Here is a 25,786-nt window from a genome sequence, read left to right as displayed (position 1 = left end):
TAGCACGTGGGGCAGGGCTGGGACTGCCCCCGGAAACGCGCACAGGGTGGCAGCAATGGTGGCGCATGGGGGGCAGAGCGGGGAGGCAGACTTGGGACACCGCATGAAGCTGGGGCTGCTCCCAGATGTGCGGCCAGTAGCCGACTCATGTGGAGCTGAGCCGCCACGTGGAGCTGGATCTGCTCACAGGGTGCATGGATTAGGGTGTGACATTAGAGCCGAACCTGCGTGGACCTGGAGCACAGCATGAGAGCTGAGATACCACGTGGAGTTGGGAGGCGGCATGAAAGCCTAAAGCAGCCTGCATATATCTCTCAACACTGTTTAGGCGCATTTCTCCCATCTCAGCTGGGAATGGGTCGGCACGCGGCAGAGGGGAGGGGAAGCAGGGAGGAAAGGAGAAGCCAAGAAAGCTCTGAAAGGCTGCAGAGAAAGACGCTATTATCTCTTTAAGTGTGGGGAGGGAGAGGGATCCTGGAGGAGCAGGAAAGGACACACATTCTTAAAACAAAGGCTTAAAGATAGAGGGTTTTGTAAACTTGTCATCAGTGTGATAAGCCATAGATAGGTATGGTTTTTTTTGGGGGGGGGGGACAGGAAATGGTCCCCAAGATAAAATCTGGTGTGGGGTCTAGCCTATGGAGTTATAGCCTGATGAGGCAACAGACTATGGTCTGCTAAGTTTAAATTCGTCACTTTTTACTCTAGACCGATATTTTATGGTTCCAAAACTCATAATAATTGGCCATCACCAATATATGAGTAGATTTCACGTGGGTATAGTAACAACTCTGCCCGTGAGAACTTAAAAAACTCTGAAGGATGTGAGAGTCTTTCAGTGTGGACATAGGCTGGCCCAGAAAGACTCTGCCTTGGGCTATCCGAACCCAAAGGACATGAGAGTCTCCCAGCGTGGACACAGATTGGCCCAGAAAGACTCTGCCTTGGGCTATCTAAGGACGTGAGAGTGTCACTCGAACCCATGGAAAGGGGGAGAAAACTCGCCTGGGGCCTGGCCCAGTGGCAATCTCCAGGGGGTTGCTCACCTGTGGTAAATTAGGTCGGTGTTGTTTGCAAGCCGGCAGCAACAAGTTTACAGCTCCCGGAGTATAGAAGTGAGGAATTAATGCAGGATGCAATCTGGTCCTGGTCCTGAACGGCAGGGGACTCAAACTGGGAACCAGCCCCAGGAGTCTCTCATCTGCTGTTCCCAGTCAGGGAACCATGTGATAGAACTGTGGGGGACCGGTGGCAGCTGAAAAGATAAGTATGAAATATAAATGACCTTTATTTTGAGAATGTGGGGAGAGACATCCCCGATCCCCTGGGGCGTGGCATCTCCCCCCCCCCCCTCCGCCCCGGTCGGCGATCTCTCCATGGAATACGTGGAGTGGAGGCATATAAGTAGCCTAAGTTTGGGGTGGAACCTAAGGGGGCATTAGGGATGCACAGGTAGCCCATTGGTCTATGTTTGGTGCCATAGGTAAATTCCTAGGGGTGGGGGAGATGGAGCTCCTTGGCTTTACCAGCTACAGTGTTCTGTCTGGGCCAAAACTCTTTCAGCATTATTGATATATTGGGCCAGATAACTCTCCTTTGAGGTTGGGAGGGGGACTTGTCCTGTGTGTGCAGCATCTTTGGCCTCTTGCCCTTAGATAGCAATAGGAGGTCCCTAGCCGTTACCAAAAATGTCTCCAAATAAGACCAAATGCCCCCTGGGGATACAAAAATCACTCCCAACTGGGAGCCACTGGTGTGCCCCAAGGACTTGCTTCAGGAAAGGTAGTAATTAAAATAGGTCTTGACAATAGACATCATATAGGCAAGCAAGGCTGGAGGGAAAAATATCCCAATAGCATTCTACAGAAGCCATGATGGGAGAGTTCGAGTGTAACACCATTTACATCTGGTTGCCATGAGAAAACAGCACAAGCTACATGTTTTTGTGCAGGGGAAAAACTAATCAGAACAGAGGCCTAGGAAGATTACTCACCATCTGTGTTGGGTAGAGCAGAGCAAGGTGAGATTAAAGCCATACTAATAGTAATCCAGGGGGAAGGGATAATGGGTGATTAAACTGGGGAAGCAAGACTGGGAAGGGAAGGCAGGATAACTATGTGAGATGTTCTGGATAGAGCTGGGAAGGTTTGGGGACCTGAGGCCATAGAATTTCAAATCTTTTCTCAGCCTTAAATGTTACCTAGGAAGGCATGAATTACACTCAGGTTTGGAGCAGGTTTAAGAAGGAAGATTATGTGATGGAATTTGGGTTAACTGGACTTGCAATAATGGTGACAAACTAGGTTTATGGTATAGTGATTGCCCTAGAGGAGTAATTAAGTGCTTTTTTCCTTATCTTAGTGATTAACATTTTTTCCTTATTTTGGGGATTAACATTTTTTTTTTTTTGTCTTTTTCGTTTTTATCGGTACCAGGGATCGAACTCACAACTGCCTGCTTGCAAGGCAGGTGCTTATGCCGCTGAGCTAAATCCCCAGCCCTGGATTAGCATTTTTTGTAATCTCAGTACTCTTGGAGGCTGAGGCAGAATGAACATAAATTCCAGTCAAGCCTGGGCAATTTAGCAAGACCCTGCCTCAAAATACAAAATGCAAAAAGGGCTGGGAAGCTGGGCACAGTGGCATGCCTATAATCCTATCACTTGGGAAGTTGAAGCACAAACATAACCACGAGGTCAGCCTGGGCTACACTGGGAGTTCAAGGCCAGCTCAAACTACATAATGAAAGCCCTGTCTCAAAAAAGAAGCAAACAAACCAAAAAAAAAACCCACAAAAAATGGATGGGAATGTAGCTCAGTGTGAAGGTCCTGGGTTCAATTCTCAGTGCTTAATTGAGAGAGAGAGAGAGTGAGAAAGAGATGGAGGAAGAGGGAGAGAAAGCAGTCTCAGAAAGAGATTGTGTAATTTGTGAAAAGCCACTAATTACAAATTAGCAGAATTCAGGTGTGGCTGTAAAGTCAGGCTCTATCATACTCCTCACCTTCCCTTTGTGTGATGATCATTTGTTAAACAACCAGTTGGTTCTTCACTTGGATTAGAGATTGCTATAGGATTAGGCTTGGGTCTCTTTGGTCTTCCAAGGTGTTAATGTGTCAAACTGAGAAGAAAATACAGATGCATTATAAAAACACTGATCTTCTGTCCGGCCCCCCTGCCCCCCATCAAGAGATAGTTCATCCAAAGTTTATGCAGTTATTGGGGAGACCTGAATACAGAACTTACCGTGTTGAACAGGAAGTCTTTATTTATGACCATGTTTCTTTCTTCTCATGATCTCTAAATGCAAGGTATTCATCCTACTTGTGTCTGGTCTTAGATTTTCTGTCTTTACCTTCTATCTCCATGTGTCTCAATTATTCCTCTAGAATGTTCATTTTTAAAAACTACTATCTATCTGGTTTGTCACCATTATTTCAAGTCCAGTTAACACATGTTCAACAAAAAGTCTTCGCCCTCACTTTTCTTTGGATGCTACTGGTTTGGGGCACAAGCAATCATACAGCCCAGTGGTCTCTCAGTTTTAATGAAGTGGTTATCTCTCTGATGCAGTGAGTCAAATTTTACATGGAGATTAAATACTAGAGTACATACAGTGAAGATAAAAGCAAATGCATGTAATCTAAATTGCCCCGGGAAATATTCCATAAATATAATACACATGAATTTTGAGAATTGAATTTGGTGTCTATATACACATAATGTAACAGGTAATGAATGCAAGTATTATAGAAGATATAAAAAACCAAAATTTTGAAATATTCTTCCTCGTGAGAAAGAGAAGAATGTCTTTTGTTCTTAGTTTGCAGAGTGGAATTTTAGAGTAGATTTTCCTTTACTTTCTTGACTAAATATTTCATGGCTTTCTGTTTGTGGGTAATTATCCTACCCAGAGCCCTGGGCTGTTTACAGTGCAGGGCAGAGATTTGTGAATTTCCCTTTCTCTAGGGAAAATTAGTACGATACAGGAGAGAAACTCGGCCTGGGAGTAGTTGCCATACATTTTTAATAATGCATACAGTAATTGAATTTATTATAACAGTGACAACAGCATGAAGCGAGGCAGTTGAAGGCTCTGATGTCCATCTCCAAGGTAGTGTTTCTGGTTTAGTTGGAAATTCTGTCTCCCCTCCAATTCGGGAAAAGACACTGCCAAGGTAATGATAGGGCACAAATCAACTGCGGCGAAATCGGCTTCCTTTGGTATCAGTTAATTGTGGCTTTCTGCTGGAACGAGGCTACTGTCAGAGTAACTGTGCTGGTGAGTGATGAATCTTAACTGGAAAAAGCAATTTTCGCTGTCAGAGAAGTCTTGTGAGTTTCCACACAGCAATGAGGAAGAACACTCCACTTGACACTGGAAGGAAATGGGAGACAGAGAGAGCCACTTTGCTCTTCCAGGCTTCTGTGGATATTTATTTCCCAAAAACCTCTTTCACTTTATGCTGTTCTTTCTTCCCTTCAAGTTCTTTTCCCTTTCTTGTATCAGAAATTGAACTCACCACCTCGCACAATTGCCCGGCAGGAGCTGCGCCCCTGAGCTGAATCCCCAGCCCTGGGTCTTTGTTTTTATGCCACTTTTTCCTTTAGTTTCTAACGTCCAAAGAGACCTCACCGCACTTTGATCTAGAAGTCCTTCTCAGGCAGCCCCTGTGGCTCATCATCATCTATCTCCTTCTTACTATTCACTCGTAAAATTCACCACACACTATCCGATGTTTAAAAGGAACATCATGGTGCAGAGAAAACTCACAGTCCGGTTCAGCTAGTAACGAATGTAGGTCAGAGGATTGCAGAGCATTTAGCTTTGTGCAAGCATCCGCACAAACTCATTTTAGAACGTTTTAATCACACCAAAAAGAATTCTTGTATCTATGCCCTCCACTTCCTGTTCCACATTTTTCTCCAGATTGGGCACAACTCTCTGTTTTCTGTCTCTGTGGTTCTTTCTGTTCTGCACATTTTGCACAAACGGAGAGCTATGCCAGGTAAACTCTTGTGTCTGCATGCTTTCACTCTACATCATATTTTTAGGGTGTTCCCTGGTATAGTGTGTCTAAATATTATTACTCATATATTCACGGTGTTAGGGAATTCCACTCAGGGCCTCATGAATGCTGAGCATGCCCTCGACCACTGAGCTGAATCTCGAACGTTCATTTTCTTTCCATTGTGGAATGACGGTCTGTAGAAGGAAGCCCATCACATTTTATTTATCCATTTATCAGTTTATGAATATTTTGCTACCTGACTTGAAGTTTACTTTGTTACCCACGATAGAATATAAATAAGCCCCATGAAGATAAGAACTTTTTGTGTTGTCTACTACTCTGTCCTTGGCATTTTGCATAGTGTGACACATGGAAATAACAGAAAGGAAAAGAAGGAAGGAAAGAAGGAAAAGAAGGGATATGGACAAAACACAGTGCTTAGATTAAGGGCCCACTTCTAGTTTGAAGGAGTCTGCAGTGTCTTTGCAGCCAAGACTTAGGCTTAGATTTACCCAAACACGATTTGCTAAATTGATCCAGAGAGTTAGGATCAGCCTGATCATGCCCCAAAGCCGCGGAGGCCAGCGTGGGGCTGTGCAGTCCTGGAGATTTGTGTCCAGGTGGAGAGGGGGGATGCCTGGCGCCAGCAAGCAACTTCACAGCAAAAGGAAGTCCACAAACACACGAGAAACTGGCAAAGGGTGTGGGCGGTTGTATGTGAAGACTCTGGGGGACTGGAGGAAAGGTGGAAGAAAGCATTGGATTCACTTGTAAAAACCAGCCACATTCCTTTTACCATTGGAGGGTTAAAAAAAAAAAGAAAGAAAGGAAAAAGAAAAAGGAAAGTTTTCCCTTTCGATATGAGGACCCAGTGTATAACTGTGAGCTAGGTTACTGGCACCAGGAGAGCCACTTTGCTTTGCGGAGCGTGGAAGCGCAGCGATCTCTAGCCAGCAAACCTCAGTGGAGAAAATGGCAATCACATCGATCTCTGATCTGTTTCCTCCTCCTTCCTGCCTACCCACGTGCAGTCAGCACGGTGGTATCACCGTTCTCTGGGACGCACTGGCGAGCACCAGCTCAATCTGGGGTGGGGGTGGAGGAAGCTGGAGAGCAGAGGGAGGTTGGTGCTGGGCGATTCGCGGCCGTCTGGGGGCGTCGGGGGCGCAGCCCAGGCGTCTTCCTGCTGATGCAATCCGGGGACCGCGCGCCGAGGTCTCCCTCGCCGCCACCGCAAGGCCTCCGCCTTCCACGCGTGGTCGCCCGGATCCTGCCCGGAGGAGGGGACCGCGCGGTGCTGGCGCGACACGTGGGACCTCACGGCCAGCAGCACCATGAAGGTAACGGCTTGGGATTTCTTTTGCGTGTGACAAAGCTGCGCGTAAGAATCCGAACGCGCGTTGATTTCTCGGAAAAGGACGCAAAAAAAAAAAAAAAAAAAAAAATTGGCAGAAAAGGGGACGAAAGAAGGACAGCCGCTGTGGGTGACCGGATCTTGGTAGGATCTTATCTCCTTCCTTTCTGCTCAGGCTGCAACCTCCAGCGGTATATGCCCTCTCGGCGTTTTGCATTTGTGTTTGTGAGTTGTGAGAAAGCTCACAGCTCCCTCGCCTGCTTGCTTCCAACTCTGGAGGAGAACAGGAAGCTGCTGTGAATTTCTTAGGTGCGCTGGAGATGGAGGGTTTGGAAGAGGATGGCTGGGGTCCCCGGCTGTACAGAGGGTTTCCTGTTGGGTGTGTGTAAGCGAAGAGGGAGGTGAAGAGAAAACTCTCTCTTACCTCTTAAAAGCCTGTGGATGCTTCTAGGAGTTACAGATCTTAGAAGCCTAAAGACATTCATTTATTAAAGCGCTAGAGACCCGATGGCGTGTATTCTAAAGCTAGTCTGCCAATCTCAGTTCTTTTGAAGGCTGAGCTGTGTAGATGCATACTGCTCAGCGTGTTGTCTGCTTTGTTTCACACATTGGAAAAGCTAGAAAGACATTAAAAGGAGCTTTTTCTAAAGCAAAAGGAAAGATGGACAAGCGGGGTGCTGCAATTCAGCATCTTGGCGATTTCTGTAATACGGTGTGAATTTTGGGGAGAAGTAAGCCACGTTTGAAGGAGGAGGATGAAGTGCTGGTGTTTGCTACTCTGAACTGCATGGCATCCCTGACAGAGGCCTTGAGAGGAAGTGATACGAACGTGGTTGCTTTTTACAAAAATTCTCCCCTACAGTTCTGCAGTGCATGAGTGAAAACCATGTGTTTTGTATTTAAAAGATCCTGCAAATGAACAGTAGTGAACAATTCAGCAATCTTTTTTCTCATACATGCTGTTTGTGGCTTGCTCGTGGTTATTTAATTTTATCTAGAAAAATACATTCTGATCAAACCCAGCTTTAGTGAGTAAGAGGAGAAATCATGAGAATGAGTTTTTCTAGCATTTCTTGTCCTGCATGGAGTTGTGGCTGGCTATATGTTTAATAGGTTCAAAGGTCAGGCACTTTAACTTAAATCTGAAAGCCTCTATCCCTTTTACAAGGCATTTTTTAAAATGAGAAACCAGAAGATATCCTCGAATGGTTTCCTTATACTCAGCAATTAGGAAAGAAATGATCATAATCTAGACATGGTCTTGATATGGGACCTCCAAGTGATATAGGGGATGTAAATGTAACTCCAACCTGCTAGATGTCCCGAAGGCCGAGTTCTTGTTCCCTGAAGTTGAAGAATGAGTTATAAAGAACAACACAGGAAAATTCATTGGGGAAAGGATTGGAGAATGGGAATAGGGAATAGGAATAGACAGGAGGAGGCTGGAGACCAGGTGGCAGGTTTATATTCCTGTCACAAGCTGTGACCTCTCAGGGCAGGGTCAGCAGTGCAGTTAGTCAAGTGGGCCTAACAAAAGGGCGGGAACTGCCCCCAAAAGGGATGGGGAGCCCATGAAAAATTCCATCTTGGCCATTATGTATTTCATTTGATGAGTTGCTTCATTTGATCTTAGATCTCTCTTGTCCAGAAATGAAGGAGAATTTAAAAGTTTTTCCGTGTGCATTCAAGAACTTTTCTCACTCATCAGGGTCTCAGAACCTGAGAAGGCCTGCTTACTAGAAATGGGTTGAAAATCTTTTTAAAGAAAGTCAAAAGTAGTCATTTGATTCTAAGGATATAAGGGAAAGAAAGATCCAACCTGCCAGGTGTCCAAAATGCCAGGTTTGTGTTCCCTAAAATCAAGGAATGATCTTTAGGAACGACGGAGGTTAAGAGTAGGAAGAATTAATTTATTGAGAGAAAGAAAGCTTCTAAGAAGCCAGACAAACCCTCTTCTCAAGGGTGTTTATTGAGCACAAAACCACAAGGTGAGATGGACTTAAGGTGGGACAAAATTATAATCAATCAATAAGTTTACAAGTATAGTCATTTAGGTAATTGTCATCCAGTGGCAAATCACAGGATGCATGTGAGGTGGGACAAAACCATGGTCAACCAGTAAGTTTACAATAAATATAATCTTTTGGGTAATACTGATTAAGTGGGGATCAAATGGGGAAACCAGTCACATTGCAAGTGCACACTGGCAGACAAGGTTTGGTCCTGCCCCGCAAGGTGACGGATGGTTACTCAGAGTATCAATCATTGCTATTCATTTGTAGGAGAAGTATATGGACGAGTAGCTCTTTATTCCTGAAGCCTGGTGTTCACTGAATATGCCTCTTTTGCATTGACCACTGGAGGGTCCAGCCCTGTCTGACTGCCTGTAATACTTCTACCTAACTTAGCAGATTTATACTAAGCAGATTTGTGCTAACAGAGATTTGTACAATGTTACTTGGCTTTGGGTGCTGGAGTCTCCTCGAGGGGGTTTCTAGGTTCCTTCTGTTCTGAGCAAAGAATTGATCAAGACAAGCACAAATGATAGCAATGTTTCATTAAAGGTAGAAAAAGAAACAGATCCTGCCCATTGAGTTTGAGCCAAGTAGGAAGACAAATACACCCTACAGGGCGAGGGTATCCACCATGCAAGAAAGAACATGGTGGCCGAGACTCAATGTCTTCTGACCTTTTTTGTATTATTCACTACTCACTCTGACTTCAAATATAGGTCTCCTGCAGAAAACTTGTTCCAGTTCTCGCGAGAAGTTCCCGTGCTGGGCTTTGGGAACTGTTGTGCGCATGTGTCCGGGATCTTGTCTCGCCTCCTCTCCAGCCAGGTTTAGCTTTGCACTGCCTTCCTGTCTTTCTAAGAATTAAAGCCAAGTCATGATTTCTGGCAGCAGCTCTGCCTCTCCTGATTGCTTTCGTTAGTATAGATTTTGGGTCTTGTTTGTCATGAGGAAAGTCAGCTGCTGGCAGCTGATGGTGAGAGGATTAGACTTGTGAATAAATTATTTCTGGGCAAAAATGAAGATTTGATTCTGAACTGTAGCCATCTTTAGGTGTTTCGGTTGGTTATATCTTTGGAGGTTACAGGTTACTCGCTTCCTGGGCCTGTTATAGGTTAATAAAGGGAGATAGAATAAAAGAGCTTCTTCAGCTGCGCCTGACTATAAAACAACTACTCAGGGACGCAGAGGCAGGAAGATCTCACAAGTTTGAGCCAAGCATGGGCAATTTTGAGACCTGGCAAGACCTTGACTCAAAAAAACAAAAAAGGGAGCTGGAATATAGCTCAACTCAAAAGGCCCTGGACCTGATTTTAAATACCATAAAAGAAAAGTAAGTAAGTAAGTAAGTAAGTAAGTAAAAGCTTTCTCTGCTTTCTTTTAGGCTTGGTAACCATAATCCATAATTCCTTTAAATAACAGTTGCTCTAGGGGAGCCCTGTGGAAAGTCCCCTCCCCCCCTCCCCCCCCACTGGGGAGGTGCTGGAGTTGGGTTTCAGTATTGAATGGGGAGAATCTGACCCTTCTCCTGACAGCCATCATTATCCCAGTGGTCGTCTCCCTTCTGTGTGATACTGTCATTCTTCTCAAGCACTGGAGGAAATTGTAGCTGACCTGTAAGTATGAGCAGACTTGGTGTGTAACGTTATCTCCCCCAAACAGCTGCCCAAATGCGCTGGATAGTGAACATAACATATGGTAAATGTCCTTCCTGCGGGATCCTGAGCCAGTGTAGGTGTCAGTGGCTATCTAGCTAAGGCCACTGAAATTTGATTTTCTACAATTCAATTGAGATGTAAATGTGAGGTGCAATTCACATTTGCACAAGTTAATGAACGTAACTGTAAATATTTGTGGTTTCATCCTACGAGGTAGTCTGTGATTCCCAATATCAATGGTAAATGCAAAAGCAAAATAGAAACAGCCTTGTCTATATAATACCAAGGTTCAAGTATTAACTTCGCCTAGATTTACAATAAACTCTCTTAAATCCACAAACATAAATTGTATTACCTCTAAAAATTGAGTGTTTACTTCTTTCAAATAGCTCAGAAATTAGATCACTTTATTAGGAGTGGCATGACTTACCACAGAAACGGTTTTCTGTGGTACAGTCCATGCCTTTTTTTTTTTTTTTTTTTTGTGGGAAAATAGTTTCTCACAACGTTTCTTCTTCTGTTCAGTGATTAATGGAAAAGATAAAATAGTAGGCAGTGATTTAGGAGCCAGGTATGGTGGTGCAGCGCTCAGGAGGCTGATGTGGAACAAGTCCCAGCCAGCCTAGGTGATTCAGTGACTTAAGTCTCAAAATAAAAATAACAAGGGGCTGAGGGCGCTGCTCAGTGCATAGTCCCCCAGTACAGCTAAACAGATAAATAAAGGGACAGAGCCAGGTAGAGAGATGAGAGAAAAACAGAGAAAGGGAAGTATGTTCCAGAAATAGATAGATAGATAGATAGAGAGAGAGAGAGATAGATATGAAAAGGGATGACAAATTTTAAAAATGGAGGGATTACATTGGACAAGCAAAAATTTAAGGTTATACTAAAAAATATGTGGTTTTGCACTATATGTGTGTGGTAGTGTCATCTGGTGGTTCCTTTAGAAATGGCTCCCCAATTAAATGTATTCTGGGTCCTTCTTGCCTTGAACAAAGAATAGGACAAGATAAGCTGAAAATGATGCCAGAAGTTTATTTGAAATGTGTAGGGTGAAGGGGTAAGGGGAAAATGGTCTCTGATAAGATTATATATAAGATGAGAAGTGTAAAACAAAAGAGGCCTTTACAGAGAGAGAAAACCAAAACACCCCCGACCACTGGAGTTGGGCTTTCTCTCTGGCGGACACTTGGCATGGGGGTATATAAGTAGCCTCGGTTTGGGGTGGAACCTAAGGGGGCATTAGGGATGCACGGGTAGCCCATTGGTCTTTTTTGGCGCCATAGATAAATTCCTAGGAGCGGGGAAGATAGGAGCTCCTTGGTCCCACCTCTAAGGCTTCACCCACTACAGTGTCCTGTCTGGGCCAAAACTGTTTCAGTCTCCATCGAGCAAACTTGGGCAGAACAAAGAGAGGAAAGGATAAAAGCAAAAATAAAAATGAAGGCACGGAGTGGGCTACTCTGAGGAGTCCTGATAGCAGGTTCCCAAGGAGTCACATCTCCTGGGAACCCGAGAAATTCTACATGGGAATTATGTGATGCTGTGCTGAGATCTTGTGATTGACAGGTCCTGTCTATTTCCCCGGCCAGCTTTGCCATACCCTACCTCCCACATGGGTACAGGGGATTGAACCCAAGGCTTTCACCTGGAGTTACACACTCAGACCCTTTTTTAATTTTTTTTTTTTTTTTTTTCTTTTTGAGACAGGGATTCACTATGCAGTTGAACTTGCTTTGTAGCCCAAGCTGGCCTCCAATTTGCAGTGATCTGGATCCTCATACCTCAGCCTCCTGAGTGCTAGGATTACAGGCTTGTGCCACCATGTCACACCTCCTTTTTTTAGTTTTTTGTTTCTTTTGTTTTGGAGACAGGGTCTTGCTGAATTTCTAAATTGCCTCCCTCGGCTTGAATTTGGGAGATCTTCCTGCCTCTGACCAGCAGAGTGCTGGGATTACAGGCAAGTGTCAGACACTCATCTGTGGGTCTTTGGAATTGGAAAATTGTAGAATTCTTGTAAAAGTCTTCAATGTTGTTACCAGTAGTCCTATATCTAATCTGAAAAGAGCTAACTCATGTATTAGTTCTTGTTTTGATGTATATATCAGTTGTATTTACAGTTTATTCCTTGGTGCAAAAACTGCTTTGGCTTTTTTGACTGTAGGTGTTATCTGCTTTAGGAAGTTTTAAGAAGCCGTAGGCCTAGGATTAGAGAGTTTAAAATCTGCCTTTTTATGTATTTTAATGGAAGGAGCAAACACTTGTTGGGATGTTTTAGACCAAACACACCACATTTGTCTCTTTCCTGACTGACAGAGAAGCCGTTGAGGCCCCGTGGGCCTGAGGCTGAGGGTGGATTAGGCTGGGTGATCACTGAATGGCTGTGACATTCCACCGTGCATGCAAGGGCAGGTTTGCCAAGTGCATGTCATTCCATTTTAGCTGAACGAGATTTGAAGTTGAAGAATCTGAAATCACAAAGGCATAGTAAGTGTTTCCTTGATCCTTAAAAATAAAAATCAGGCCAGCCTGAATTGCAGAGATCATCTCAAAAAACTAAACAGACATCTAATGGGTATAAGGGTTTGCAGCAGTGCTAGGTTTTAGATCCAAATCAGCCATCTTTTAATTCTCCTTTATTCTCTCTTCTCGTAGTCAGTGAGGAAGAGGATGCTACTGTCTCTGAAAGCTTGTGTTCTCTCCTAGCCAGGGCACCGGTTTCCACTCAGTCCTTTTTTACATGAATGATTCCAAGCATCCAACTTGTCTCAGGCTTGATTTCCTAATGTATCATTTTGCTGATGTTTCTCTCCTGGGTCAGAACCAGGGACTTCCCCATTGTCCACGGAATTTAGCTTTGCACGAGAGACTGTTTTCTGATCTGTTCTCCTACAGCTCTTTGATCCACATGCGTCTGTCTCATCTTCATGGAGGATTTGCTTTTCTTCCCGGTGAGTTCTATTGCCCTCCCCTACTCTGCTAGTAACATAGCTCACTCCTCTCACAGTTCTTGAGAATAGTAACTGTTTTTCCAAGGGACTGAATGTGGGTGGAAGATGGGGAGGCAAGAGCAGGCCTATGTTTCAAACTCAGAAAATAAGATGCTAATTATTCTGCAGTTCCTCTGATCTGATACGAATCTTATACCATATGTGGTGAATGAAGTCAGTTGCATTAAGATAGTAGTTGGATTAAGTGCTTTATTTTGGAGTTTCAAGTTGTACATTCATTGATTTTGATGGTAATTCTCTGGGGTTATTTTTGCTTTGTTTTGTTTTTGAAATAACAGGCTGGCCTCCAACTCATGGCTGTCCTCCTGCCTCAGCCTCCTGAGTACTGGGATTCATAGGCATGCACCATTACATCTGGCTAATTCCCTGGTTTTGAATAGTACATAATTTTCCATATCTTTGGAGTCAAAGCTTTACTTGATCCCCCCCCCCAAAGACAGATGATTATAGATACCTGGAGAACAGTGATATATTTGCATATCTTAACGCCTACTGCCAAAATCATATAGCTACTATTTTCTGGCTGGTTGAAAAATTAAAAATTAAAAAAAATAGTATGTGAGCAATGAAAATATACAGATGGTAAAAAACATTACAAATGGTTCTGGGAAAGTTTGTACAAAATGATTCTACAATGTCAACAAAACCCAGTGAAAACCATAGCGAGCCAGCCCCATGATGCCAGTGGGTTCAGTTACTATTGTTACCAGATTTGGGCAGAGGAAAGGGAAATACCCTGGAGCAGGCTTAGAATATAGAACAAAGGCATGTGTCTGGGAATGTTCACCAATTCCAATACTTTTAACCAGTTTTTCTTTGTCACAAAGAATGCTGTTTTCAAGCAAACTAATGAATGCAGACCCTGACAAACAAGTCCAACAAAAGAGCACTTAGAGGCAGTGTTCATTGAATCCTAGAATTTTGAAAGAAAAAAAATCTATTAGGTCATCTCGTGTCTTTCCTTCTACCAAAGAAGGATTGTTCTTTTGAGTTTATTCTTCTAGCTTTTAGTTCTACTGCATGCAACTATTTCAAGGAACAGAACTTCTTAAATTCCCTGTGGACTGTTCTGCCACCTGCTAGATGTATTCACTTTCTACCGTTTCCTGTCACATACTTCAACAGTTTGTGGTTGGGTATGCTGATAGTTCCTCCCAAATTTCTGTGGTTATTTTAAAGACACATGCTATCGAGTTATAAAGCATGATGTTACTAATTAAGTTGGCATTCAACTTCATTACCACTAGAGCAAATGTTTTCCTAGCAGTGTAGAAGTTAAGTGAATATAGAGATATAAGATGTCAGATTTATGCTTCTTAATTTAATAGGTACCTCTTGCATTAATATATCTTCTGGTTCACTGGCACCTCCTACCCTTTTAACCAGTGTTCTTAGAATGTTATGTGTAGTAGTGGGTTGATCTGCTTGATATTAAAGCACCCTTCACAGCTGGGAATGAGGGGACATTTGTAACCACATGGACAGAACTGGGTAGTTTGAAGCAGCCTTAATGACTCAGTATCATTGTTAATATTTAGCTTAATTAAGAATGTCCCATATTTACTTGTGCAATGTGAAATGATATATAAACAAGAGAATTTATTGGAGCATTGTTTGTAATAACAAAAGATTGGAAGTCACCCCCATATTCATCAGGTATAAAAAGAATGTAATTTTAAAAAAGAGCACAGAAACAGCAAGGTAATCTTGTCATACGTCAAGAAGAGGAAAATCACTATGAGCCTTTTCACTGTTCTGTTTCTATGCTATTTTAAATGTGTATTTACTATATTCAAAATTTAAATTTAAAAAATGGTAATACCTTGTAGTAAAAGTGACTTTATGTTAGAGTCATTATCAAGAAATATGATTAGGCACAGCACTTGCCTGGCAAGCGCAAGATCCTGAGTTCAATTCCCAATTTAAAAACAATATATGTGTAAATTAACACAGCTTAGGTAAAGACTAAGGATATATTTTTGGTAGCACTTCTACTATTCTGCTAGATGTATTCACTTTCCAGTGTTTCCTGTCACATACTTTTATGCTTGGGTATGCTGATAGTTCGTATGTAGTTACAGCTATCTGAAAATCAAGAAAGCAAGTTAAATGTAATGTGTATACCAAACTTTATTGTAATTACTGTATTGAAAGTATATAAACTCATCTTTACATCTTCAATTTATATAGTGCAAGAATGACCCACAAAGCAAAGTTATTTATGTTTCGTGTAACTGAACCATTAAGTAGCTTGTTCTCTAAGGCTACTAGACTTTGTACTAGGTAATAGGAAAACAAACAAACAAAAAATTCATTTATTCATTCATTTATCTATTTATTTCCTTACTTATTTTTGTTCCTGGCCAGGGCTTTCCCATTGAGTTACATTGCAAGCTGCTTTTTACTTTTTTGGTGTGGGGGTTGGCTCCTGCTAAGTCAGTAGATTGTGCATAGGCTGGGTTCCAACTTGGATCCGGTTGCCCCAGCTTTTCAGGGGTACCTCACCGTGCCCAACTGTCATTCTGATTCTTAATGAACAACGGTAGCTAAGGAGAGATATATGTATATAAAATAATACGATAAAATATGATGGAACTACAGACTGCAATAGAAGTTTGTGTGGCCTTGTGTAAAACAGTTCAGAGAAGTCAGGGAAGGCTTTACAGGTGGGTGATCTTTGAGTAGAATGGTGAAAGAAGACCAGATGAACAAGGAAGTGGAGTATGGTCCATTGCATCTATCTGCAGACTCCTGGATTCAGAATCCTTATTTCCTTCCAGTTTGCTTGTAAATCCAGAGAGGAGACATTCCCAGCAACCTCTACAGAATGAACTATTGAGGCTCACAACTCTAGCAATTACCAAGCAATTAAATTCATCATTTCATGCTGTAATTGCCTTGTGTTTACCTATTTGACTTAACTTGCCCTAGGACCTTCCACTCAGGATGCCCGTGGTGTTCTTTATAACTCAGTGGTAGCAGAGTCCCTTTTGTCTTCCCTAAGTGTCTCCTGCTGCTTCTGTCCTTGTGAGTCATTTCTGTGACATCCTCCAACATACAAGTTGTTCATTCTCTCTAACCCCTTGCTGAGGGCAGGGTTCTCCTTCACTCTGCCTCTTTGATGCTCCTGTCATAGACTGTGTTTTCTCTTATCCATCTTTGACATCCTGGTCACATGGTTCTGATTCAATGTAGATTTTAGCTCTTCTCCCTCAGCCCTCTTCCGTCTTAAGTCTTACTTCCCCTGCTATTTCAAGATGACCACTTTCCTTTCTCTCTTCTTAGTCCTTTTAATGTGTTATCTGCGCTAACTCGCTGCACTTCTCATGCTGTCTGTACCCAGGGCCATACTGTTGTGGGATGGCATCATATTTGGTGGTTCCAAGTTCTTTCTATCCATCCAGGGAATTGGCTGGACACCCAATGAACAGGTAAACTGAACTTTTATTTAAAGGAATAAAAGGAAAGAGTGAAGAAAAGAACAAAGGAAGGAAGAAAAGAACAAAAAAGAAGAGCAATAAGAGATATGTCCTCTAGGCATAGACAGACCACTGCAAAAACAAGAGGACAGCAGAACAGCAAGATTGCAGTGGCAGCGAAGTCAAAGGCTGCTTGCTGTCTTTTATACCCTCCCAGCTCTAGTCTATTGGAAGTCGCTCCTATACATCCTGGCCATGGCCAATTCTGTAGTTCAGTCTCTGTTCTGGAGCAGGTTATATCTTGCTTTCATATTCTGGTTGGACCTTTATAATTGACTGGTTACATCCTATTTTCCAGCCAGCCTACCATGCCCTAATCTCCTACCTTAATACCATAATGCAGTGATTGACAACCTTTTAGAGCAACAGCTGGCTGTGGCACATGTGCCATAGGTTTTGTTTTTTGGGGGGAGGGGTTGGTACCGGGGATCAAACTCATGACCTTGTGGTTGCAAGGCAGGTGTTTATGCCATTGAGCCAAATCCCTGATCCATGTGCCATAGGTTTGCCACTATTGGCCTAGGGCTTTGACTCATGCTAAATCACACTGAGTGCTGTGGGTTATTTTTGGTCTAAGATATATCTTACACCCAGCTGTTGTAATAGCCGTATGCCCAGTTCAGGCTGCTACCTTCCCTTCCCTAGGTATTTGTTTCCATTCTTGTTCATTCCTGCCCCATAGAATGGGGTGACTATGCCTGTTTAAAACCTCAACTCTTTCCTGTTATGTTTTGCCTAAAACTGAAAGTCTCTGCCATGCTCTAGAAGTCTGTGTAGGATTTGGTCCTTCTTACCTGTGCAGCCTTGTCTTATTGCCATATCTTTTGCTTCTTGATCCTTGGCTCCACAGTCTTTCTTCGGTGCCTTTGCACTTGGGGATCCTCTGCACATCTTCTTCCATCTAAACTATAGTATGTAATTACAACTACCTGAAAATTAAGAAAGCACATCTTACCACCCTGCCAACCCTGCTTCCCTTGGGAGACCCCAGGCCCCCTGGAATTGTCAGTCCTTCAGAGCACTTGGCTCAGCCTCCAGTTATTTCTTGGTTTGAATGTTTGTGTGGTTTGGGGATTAATGTCTGACTCTTCCATATAGGTCCTTCATTTCTTTTTGGTTTTCAGATGTGTACTTGCTATTGTCTGTGTTTTCCCCTTGACCTATTCCAGCTGGTTACTGATAGAACATATTGATTCTTTAAAATACTTGTGTTGAACCTAGTGGTACTTTAAAAACTTTTGTTTAATGGATCATCTAAAGTTTTTCAACAAGAAGCCCTGTTGAAATCTATGCTCTTCCTTTTTTAGATATTTTATCCCTTTGTCCTTTTATCTCTGAAGTACTGACTCCCAAACCAGAATTAGGTAGCAGCAATTAGAGGAAGAAACTTTGAGTTCTGGAATGTAGTGGGAATATCTTTGTTATTTTACCTTTAAGCATTAGGCCATATACTTTTTTGTTATTGTGGGAGGCAGGGTCTTGCTGTGTAGCCCAGGCTGGCCTTGAATTCACAGAATCCCTCAGCCTCCTGAATGCTAAGATTACAGGCATGTGTCCCCCATGCCCAACGAGACTATACATTTCTTAAGGGCAGAAAGCATATCCAGATTTTTACTACTGTGCAGACATATGTAGTCCAATGCCTGGTCCATGGTAGGTGGTTGGTGAAAATGTTAGGCCAAATAACCACTAAGATGTCCATAGTCTAACACCCTGAAACTCTCATGGAAAAGGGAATTTTGTTGGTGTGACTCAGCTATAGATCTTGAGGTAGAGAGATTGTCCTCAGTTATCTGGATGGGTCAAACCATCACAAAGGTCTTTATAAGGGGAAAATAGGAAGTTCAGAAATAGAGGAGGAGATTGCAAGCAGAGGTATATTAGACCTCCAATGTGTTGATGGCCCTTCCACACTCTTCCCCATTGGGCTCTGCAGGCAGTCAATATAAGTCTACTTTGTAAATCTATCTATCTATCTATCTATCTATCTATCTACCTATCTATCTATCTAGCCTATTTCTTATATTAAATCTGTTTCTCCAGTGAGCACTGACTGATATCCTGACCTTAAAAGATTGCTGGTAGGAAACAGTTGTGGTATAAGCTGTGATCCCAGCTCTCAGCTGACTGAGGCAGGAGGATCACTCTAAGTTTGAGGGCTATATGCAAAGCCAGCCTGAGCTACATAGCAAGACACTCTCCCAAAACAAACAAACAAACCTTGGGCTGGGGATGTAGCCGTGTTTCTCAAAGCTTTGGATTCAATCCCCAGAGCCAAAAAGGGGGGGGGGGAGCTTGATTTCCTCTTGCTTTTTACAGTAAAATGTGAGAAGAAAGGGATAAATTCAGGGAAGAATTTTAAGCGGCATTAACTGGGATTTAATCCTTTGGGAAATGCTAAGCCTACTCAGCTTGTAAAAGATGCTACAATTAGGAGATTTATTGTCAAGACCTGTGTGGGCTGGAGAGGAAGCTGAAAGCAAGTTCCTGGTGGAGGGAGAGGAGAGGTGATGGTGGCTTGAACTGGTGGTGTGACCGTGGTATGGAAAAGTATAAAGGCGTGAGTTGATTTTTGTAGGGCCTTAGTATCAGGTGCTTTGAACCTACAAATAGAAAGGCGAGGTGGCTCTCTCTTGGTTTTTGTGTTTTTGTTTTTACACCGAAAATTGAACTCACAACTTCACACTGCCAAGCAAGTGCTGTGCCATTGAGCTGTATCTCCAGCCCCAAGCTGCTCTCTTGTAAAGCCTTTTCCTGGCTGTGTCATGTGACAGTCCTGTCCATTTGGGACCATTGCTGGGCTACTGCGCTGTTGTTGGTCTTATCTGGTCCTACATTGGAGAATAAGTAATTCGTGATTTAGCTTTCCTGTTGTAGCCCCTTTTAGCTACACTTGACCAACAAAGAGATTTAAAAGGAACAGATCTTAAGCATAACCAAAACAAAGAGCAAAATCAGAATAGCCAAACTATAGCTCCTTTTGGAAGCCTCATCCTCCACAAATCTTTTGACCTACCTAGAATTTTTAGTTTCAATATTAATAGAATTTTTATGTGTAAGCCTTTCTGTAATTTTTTTTTTGTCCTTTTTACTTTAATTTTTAATGTAGTGACCTCTTGGGTTTTAAAATGTTCCTTGTACATTTTTATCTCAAAGTTAACTCACAGATAATTACATTTTCATGAGAACAGGCTGAATAACAGACTGTTAAGTAACTCTGAACAGTGAATTATCTTAGTAGCAGTAGAAAGTAGAGCAAAGATGTTACTTTTTGCTTTAAGGCTTTATGTGACCTTGAATGACAAATGATTTTATGACACACAGAAACCAATGAAAGAGCAGATTAACCATATAATTGTAGTTCAAGAATCACCCCAAAGCTATTTATATGAAACCTTTTAGGCACATTGATCAGACAAAAATGTTAAACCACAGAATTTAAAGTAAATTTACCAATCGGTTAAGATGCTTTTCTAATGGGCCCTCATTACCTTTTTATGGTCATCAGGAAGGCTGTTTTGTCTTTGGACATCTTGAGACTGGAATGTGGCTTAGCTTTTTATTTACCAGGATTCAGTGTAGACTGTGTGCAATGCAGGACTGACCTTTTACCTGGTGTTTGGCCTTGTAGTTTGATGTGTTTTCTATACTACCTTGGGTTTAGATTTCAGCTTGAACTCAGTCTGGTGGTTTAGACTTTAAAAAAAATTATGGTAGTGGTTTCCTTGGTGTTGCTATTTTGTTTTATTTCAGTTTTTCTTCTTTTACCTGGTATGGTTGCTTCCCCATTTATCCCTGATTGAATCAATTTTACCTGAGCAGTTAATCTCATTGGTTGACCATAGTTCTGTCCCCCCTCATGCCCACCTTGTGAGTGCCCATGTTTTCCCCAAGTCTGCATGTTTAAGGAACCTCAGTAGAAAACTGGTTTTTCTGTCTGTAGAGTTAGAGATCTGAACAAAGGCCAACAAGTCTTCTCCAAGTGCAGTGGGCTGCTGACCGCAGGGAGTGGTCCATCTGCCGAAAGGCGTTAAGGCCAAGCACCACTTCTCCGTGTACAGCAGGGTTAAACTGAAGCCGTGGCACTGTGTCAGTTGGTAAAGAGGTCGAGTTCCTATGGATCCTTTCTTTTTTTCTAAAATTATAATATCATTCAGGTTTCACAGGTGCAAGATCTTTTCGGAAAATAGGAATTTTCACTGCAATAATTAAAACAGATAGAGATTGAGATCTTACCAGAGTTGACACAGATGTTATTTGAATTATTCATTGAGTCCTTATACAAACTCTAATAATGTCACTTCACAGATGGAGAAATTGAGGCACGGAGGAGGGAAGTGACATTTTGGAGATAATGTGATATGCCTGAAATTTGTTTTCTAGATAATTATGTACTAGGTACTGGAGTTAGAGCTTAACACAGAATCTTCTAATGAACTCAGATTCCTAGTTTAAGATTAAAGAAAAAAATCTAAAGTACAATTCACTATCTATCCAGAAATGGATGGAAGTTGGAAAAGAAAGACAAGATACCTTGTGAATAGATAAAAGCAGTTTAGTAAGTAGATTCAACAGATCTGTGACACACAGACAAACAGACATACTTAATTAAAATCTACTTTTGGCTATTTTGTGCCTAACATAATTGACTTTTTACTCTCTCTCTCTCTCTCTGCTTTATGTATAATTTTTAATTTCAACAAAACATGATAGATTCATATATTCAATCAGTTTATTCAATACAAATTTTTAGGCACACACATCTGCCTAAGTGTAGTAAGCACTAGAAATTGAAAAGAGAGTGAAGTCACTGGCCAGACAGGAAACTGATACATAAACAAGCAAGACAGTAATCAAGAATCATAACTACTCTACCAAATGTTATATTAAATGTCTGCAACCTGATCAATCTAACATCCCCGTGAAATTTTCCAGAAAGGTAAATGGACAGACAGATGCTAAGAAACAATTCCATTTCCAGGCCTTCAGCCTGTTAAATAAAAGTTGGAGGAGACAGCTGTTTTGTACTAAGCTTCGGGCCAATGAACAAAATGGAGTCACCTGGGCTAAAGGTCTAACTTACCAACCTAGTTAGAAGGTAACAGCCAAATTTCCCAACCAACAGTTTCAGTTTAACATCATGATGAAATTTATGGAGGAGAGAACCAAAAACAACCTCGTTCCTTTTCTATTGTTAATGTTTTCTGCTTCTCTCCTTCTGGTAAAGAAAATAACTTCAAATGACTAATCTACTTTTTTTTGAGAGAGAGGTATTTGGGATTGAACCTCACACATCTTCAGCAAGCGCTCTACCACTGAGCCCCCAGCCCTTTTTATTTTAATTTTAGATAAAGCCCAGCTAAATTGCCCAAGGTGGGTTTAAATTTGCAATCCTCACACCCTAGTGTCCTGAGGTTAAGGTGCCAAGCCTGGCTGCTTTTTATTCTCTTATTTTGGCTTTCTTCAGTCCTTTTCTGTATATAAAACCTATCTCTTGGTTAGACGTGGCGTCAGGTACCTGTAATTCCAGCAGTCTGGAAGACTTTGGAAGTGGTGTAGGCAAATAGGTAGACACCAAGAGTGAGCGATCTTCAGGGAAGCTGAACTTTCCACCCTGAGAAAATATGCACAATGAATATCCCAACTGCCCTAAATTTGGCCCTCTTCTTTTGTGCATTTGCAAAAGAAGGGCATAGAGCTCCCTCGAGGTAGGAAGCATGGGGAAATAAAGGGAACCAGAATAAAGGTCATTCACTCACTAGTGACAATCTGGCTATTGTTAAAAGTATTCTGGCAAAAGAGAAGCAAAAAGTACAAAATGAACAGGTTTATTGGGTTGAGGACGTAGAAAGGAGCACACAACCCCTGGCGGCTGGGCTGTCTCCTTCCACCAGAGATACAGAGAGGGAGAGGGTTACATGACCTCTGATTGAAGGGGCGCATTGGGTAGATGCGATGTCGTGAGAGGAACTGATTGGAATTCTCTGTGCATGCAAACAGGAAGGGGAGATGCAATTAGGGCTGAAGAGCAAGCAGGAAGTGGTAGGTGTTCCTGCTTTGGCCTTCCGCCATGTTAGAGCACCGCCATAACTGTACAGTAATTTATACGAGGGCAAGAACCTTTCAGCTGTGACCTGTATTCTGCTCTGCGGTAAAATTTTGACTTTCTCTAAAGCAGTACTTTCCTTGTGCATGGTCTGTTGTTGCTCAAGTGTGGCAGCCAGGCGTGTTCCTTTCCTAGGACTGCCCAGAACCAGGAGTGTGACATTTTTGGTGCCAAAACCCAGGATCTGGGTCTGTAAATTGAGATGACCATGTTGTCCTATACTCTCTGAGGGTTCTTTCTGCATAGTTTTATACGCTAATGTAATACAATGAGATCTCGACTTTGTTTTTTGTCATTCCTTTTTGTTTTGGGTTGTTTTGTTTTGAGACAAGGTCTCTCTATGTAGTAGGCTGGTCTTCAACTTAGTAGGCCTCAAAGTAGCATTGATATTTCTGCCTCAGCCTCCCAAGAGTTGATGTTACAAGTGTGCATCACCACACCTGGCTCTTTCCTGTCATTGTTGATCTCTATGGTGTAATCACTAAGATCTTTGGAAAGAGATAAGAAAGACCCTATACCTTGTCTTTTAGTTGTCTAGTTGCATTCTTGCAGGCATGGGTCAGTTATATACCTCGGTTATGGGACAGAATATTGTAGGCTCCATCAGCTCAAAACAACTCCCATATACCAGCTGTGTTTTTGTTTTCTGTTGTGCAACACAAGGATAAAATACCTCTTCCTGTGCCATAAATGTTTTGCCCTGGTTGCTTCTAAATTCTGGGCAACCTGCCTGTAATTCTTTTGTCTCCCTTCTGAGTCGTTTTATCTGTGTTTCTCAAATTCTTTTTCTTCCACCACTCCCACCTGTTAAATTGCTTTCCTTGCCACCTAACTTGTCAGGTAAACTAGTAGTTTTGGACAAAAATTTTAATTTCACTTCTGAGGCTGATGAGAGAAAGTGTAGCCTGCGCTGGGTCCCAGTGGGTAACAGAGTTGGGTTTAACTGTTCTTTAAGAAGCCAGGGAAGGAAACAAGAATCCTGGCAACCTTGGAGGAGTTATGAGAGCCCCTTGGGGTAAGTCGTGGTGGACTGATAAATGCACTGTTGGATTCCAGTTTGAGTTGCGGTGTTTTGTTGTTGTTGTTTGACTAATCATGCTTAAAACATTTCTTGAGCATTGAGATAATTCTTACATGGCAATTACAGGGCTTGCTTGCTCTTCTACTGCTTTTGATGTGGATAGAGGAGGTTACTCAAGGGAGTCAGCCCTAATTGGAAGGCAAATATCTGTAAATTCACTCTGAGACCAAGGAGAAAAAGTATACGGGTACATTTTAAAATCCAAGGAGCTACTGGGTCTCTTACAGAAAGAAACTGGTAAATAAGATAGGGAATGTAAAGAAAATTATAAGTATGAGCATATGTTTTTGGTGTGAAAATATTTTGTATGATAAGGTTTTACCCTACCAGAATGGAAAAGAAAAGATAGCAGCAGAATTAAGTCTAAGCATGTTTTTAAAAAGATTTGTAAAAGATGCAATTTATGAGAGAAAAAAAAATGTGTGCTGGGTTATTGCAACTTTTTGCTCTTTTTTTGGTTTGGTTGAAGCCAGGCTGTTTCTTCTAAACCTCTTGGTCATTTAAGGGTGACTAAAGTGGTTATCACCCTCACTCTTGGATCACCAATCACTCTTCTGCAGGTCCCAGCTCCCCTCTCTGGTCTGACTGTCAGCCTGGTCCTTCGTTATTTTTACTCTCAAATTAGATCACCCCCTTGTGGGAAATATAGAGACTTAGACCAGAAATTGCCCTATATGTTGTGGTGTGATCTTACAAACCCTGCTTCCTACCTTAGATGGATAGAAAAACTTTTGGGAAGCTGTAAGACATCAGTTCTGTGCTCCCCAGACTGCAAAACATTTAGGAAAGTTTCTGGTGATCACAGGGTTTTGCAGATTGTAGAATCCTACATATGGAGAAATAACCAGGCCCCTGTATCAGATGCTAACTACTCAATAACATAATGCTCCTCTATTTGGAACCTAGAAAGGAGAAAGGCTTTAGAGACCCTAAAACAGGCCCTGTCTGGGGCTCTTGTCTTGAGCCTGCCCAATGAAACCTTTTTAGCCTACGTGTAATGGAAAGATTGGGCAGTTCATACATTGGTGGTGCAAACAGATCTGATCACTTTTATCAGTCTTTTTACTAATAAAATTAATAAGAAAATATAGTTGCCTGCATTTATATAATTATTGCCCAAATAAAAATACTAATAAATTTTCACACCAATTAAAAATTATAATAATCAGCAAATGTATTTATTTCATTCAGTTAAAATATTTATATTCATTAATTTCTTTAAACTTTTTATGCATAAAGGTGGCTGATTTGTGCAGAGTACACAAAACATCAGAACATGTTTGGGTTTTTTTTTTTTTGCAGTTATAGCAGTGCCTATTTTTTCAAATAATTTTTGATAATATTCTCTACACAGCTTGTGTGTATTTTTTGCTGGCCTTAAGTAAGCTTCTGTAAAGTGAACTTTTTTGCTTTTGAGTAATTTGTGCCTTAGGCATTTCTTTATGGGTTAATAGTTTATAAATAGTTAAGTCTGTAAATTTTAACAGGGAAATCTTATGAATACCTTACTGCTGGTGTATGTAATATGCATTTACAAGTGCTGTACCATGTACTAGTTGTATTAGAATTTTTTGTACCATTTTATTTTAATGTTTTCTCTAAGGAACTTAATATGATGACATCTGGTCTGCTGAATCAGTGCATTTCTTTGCATTATTGTAATCCAAGATAAGATTGGGGTTTATGTTTCTGTGTTTTCTTGCAATCATCATACATGTGTGATTTTTCCAAGTCTTGAGCATGTAAGTGATGCTTTTATCATTCCATTTAACAAATTTTATGCCCAAATGATTTTCAAAGTCTGTGATGTCGCTGTGCTTTTGCTTTGTCTTTGCTTGTGCTAGTAAAAGTTTTTGATTTGGCTCTACTTTGCTGCAAAAAATACAGCATTTCTGTAAAAATTTTTGTGCTAGAAATGTACTCGAATAATAACTATCTGTATCAATGTGAGGTGTTCAGATAATAAGCTATTTATTAATTTCAAAACAACAATATAAGAATACCCATGCATCAAAAACTTTGCACTTTTTTTGGCGTAGACATCTAAATCATAAATAACCATTAGGCAAACATAAT

General features: G+C 41.7%; 1 protein-coding gene across 1 annotated transcript in view; it reads left to right on the top strand.

Annotated features, from left to right (window-relative positions):
- The first annotated feature begins 6,154 nt into the window (after positions 1–6,154).
- Positions 6,155–25,786, top strand: part of Bcat1 (branched chain amino acid transaminase 1) — a 109,295-nt gene continuing 89,663 nt past the window's right edge. Inside the window, exon 1 of the mRNA XM_003470335.5 lies at positions 6,155–6,349. Within this exon, the coding sequence (XP_003470383.2) occupies positions 6,344–6,349 (6 nt within the window). The 5' untranslated portion in view covers positions 6,155–6,343. The remainder of the gene's footprint in view (positions 6,350–25,786) is intronic.

This window comes from Cavia porcellus, unplaced genomic scaffold (assembly GCF_034190915.1).
Source record: "Cavia porcellus strain 051 isolate PalLab524CR breed Dunkin Hartley unplaced genomic scaffold, mCavPor4.1 scaffold_27, whole genome shotgun sequence".
Taxonomy (NCBI): Eukaryota; Metazoa; Chordata; class Mammalia; order Rodentia; family Caviidae; genus Cavia; species Cavia porcellus.
This window is presented reverse-complemented; position numbering and strand designations above follow the sequence as displayed.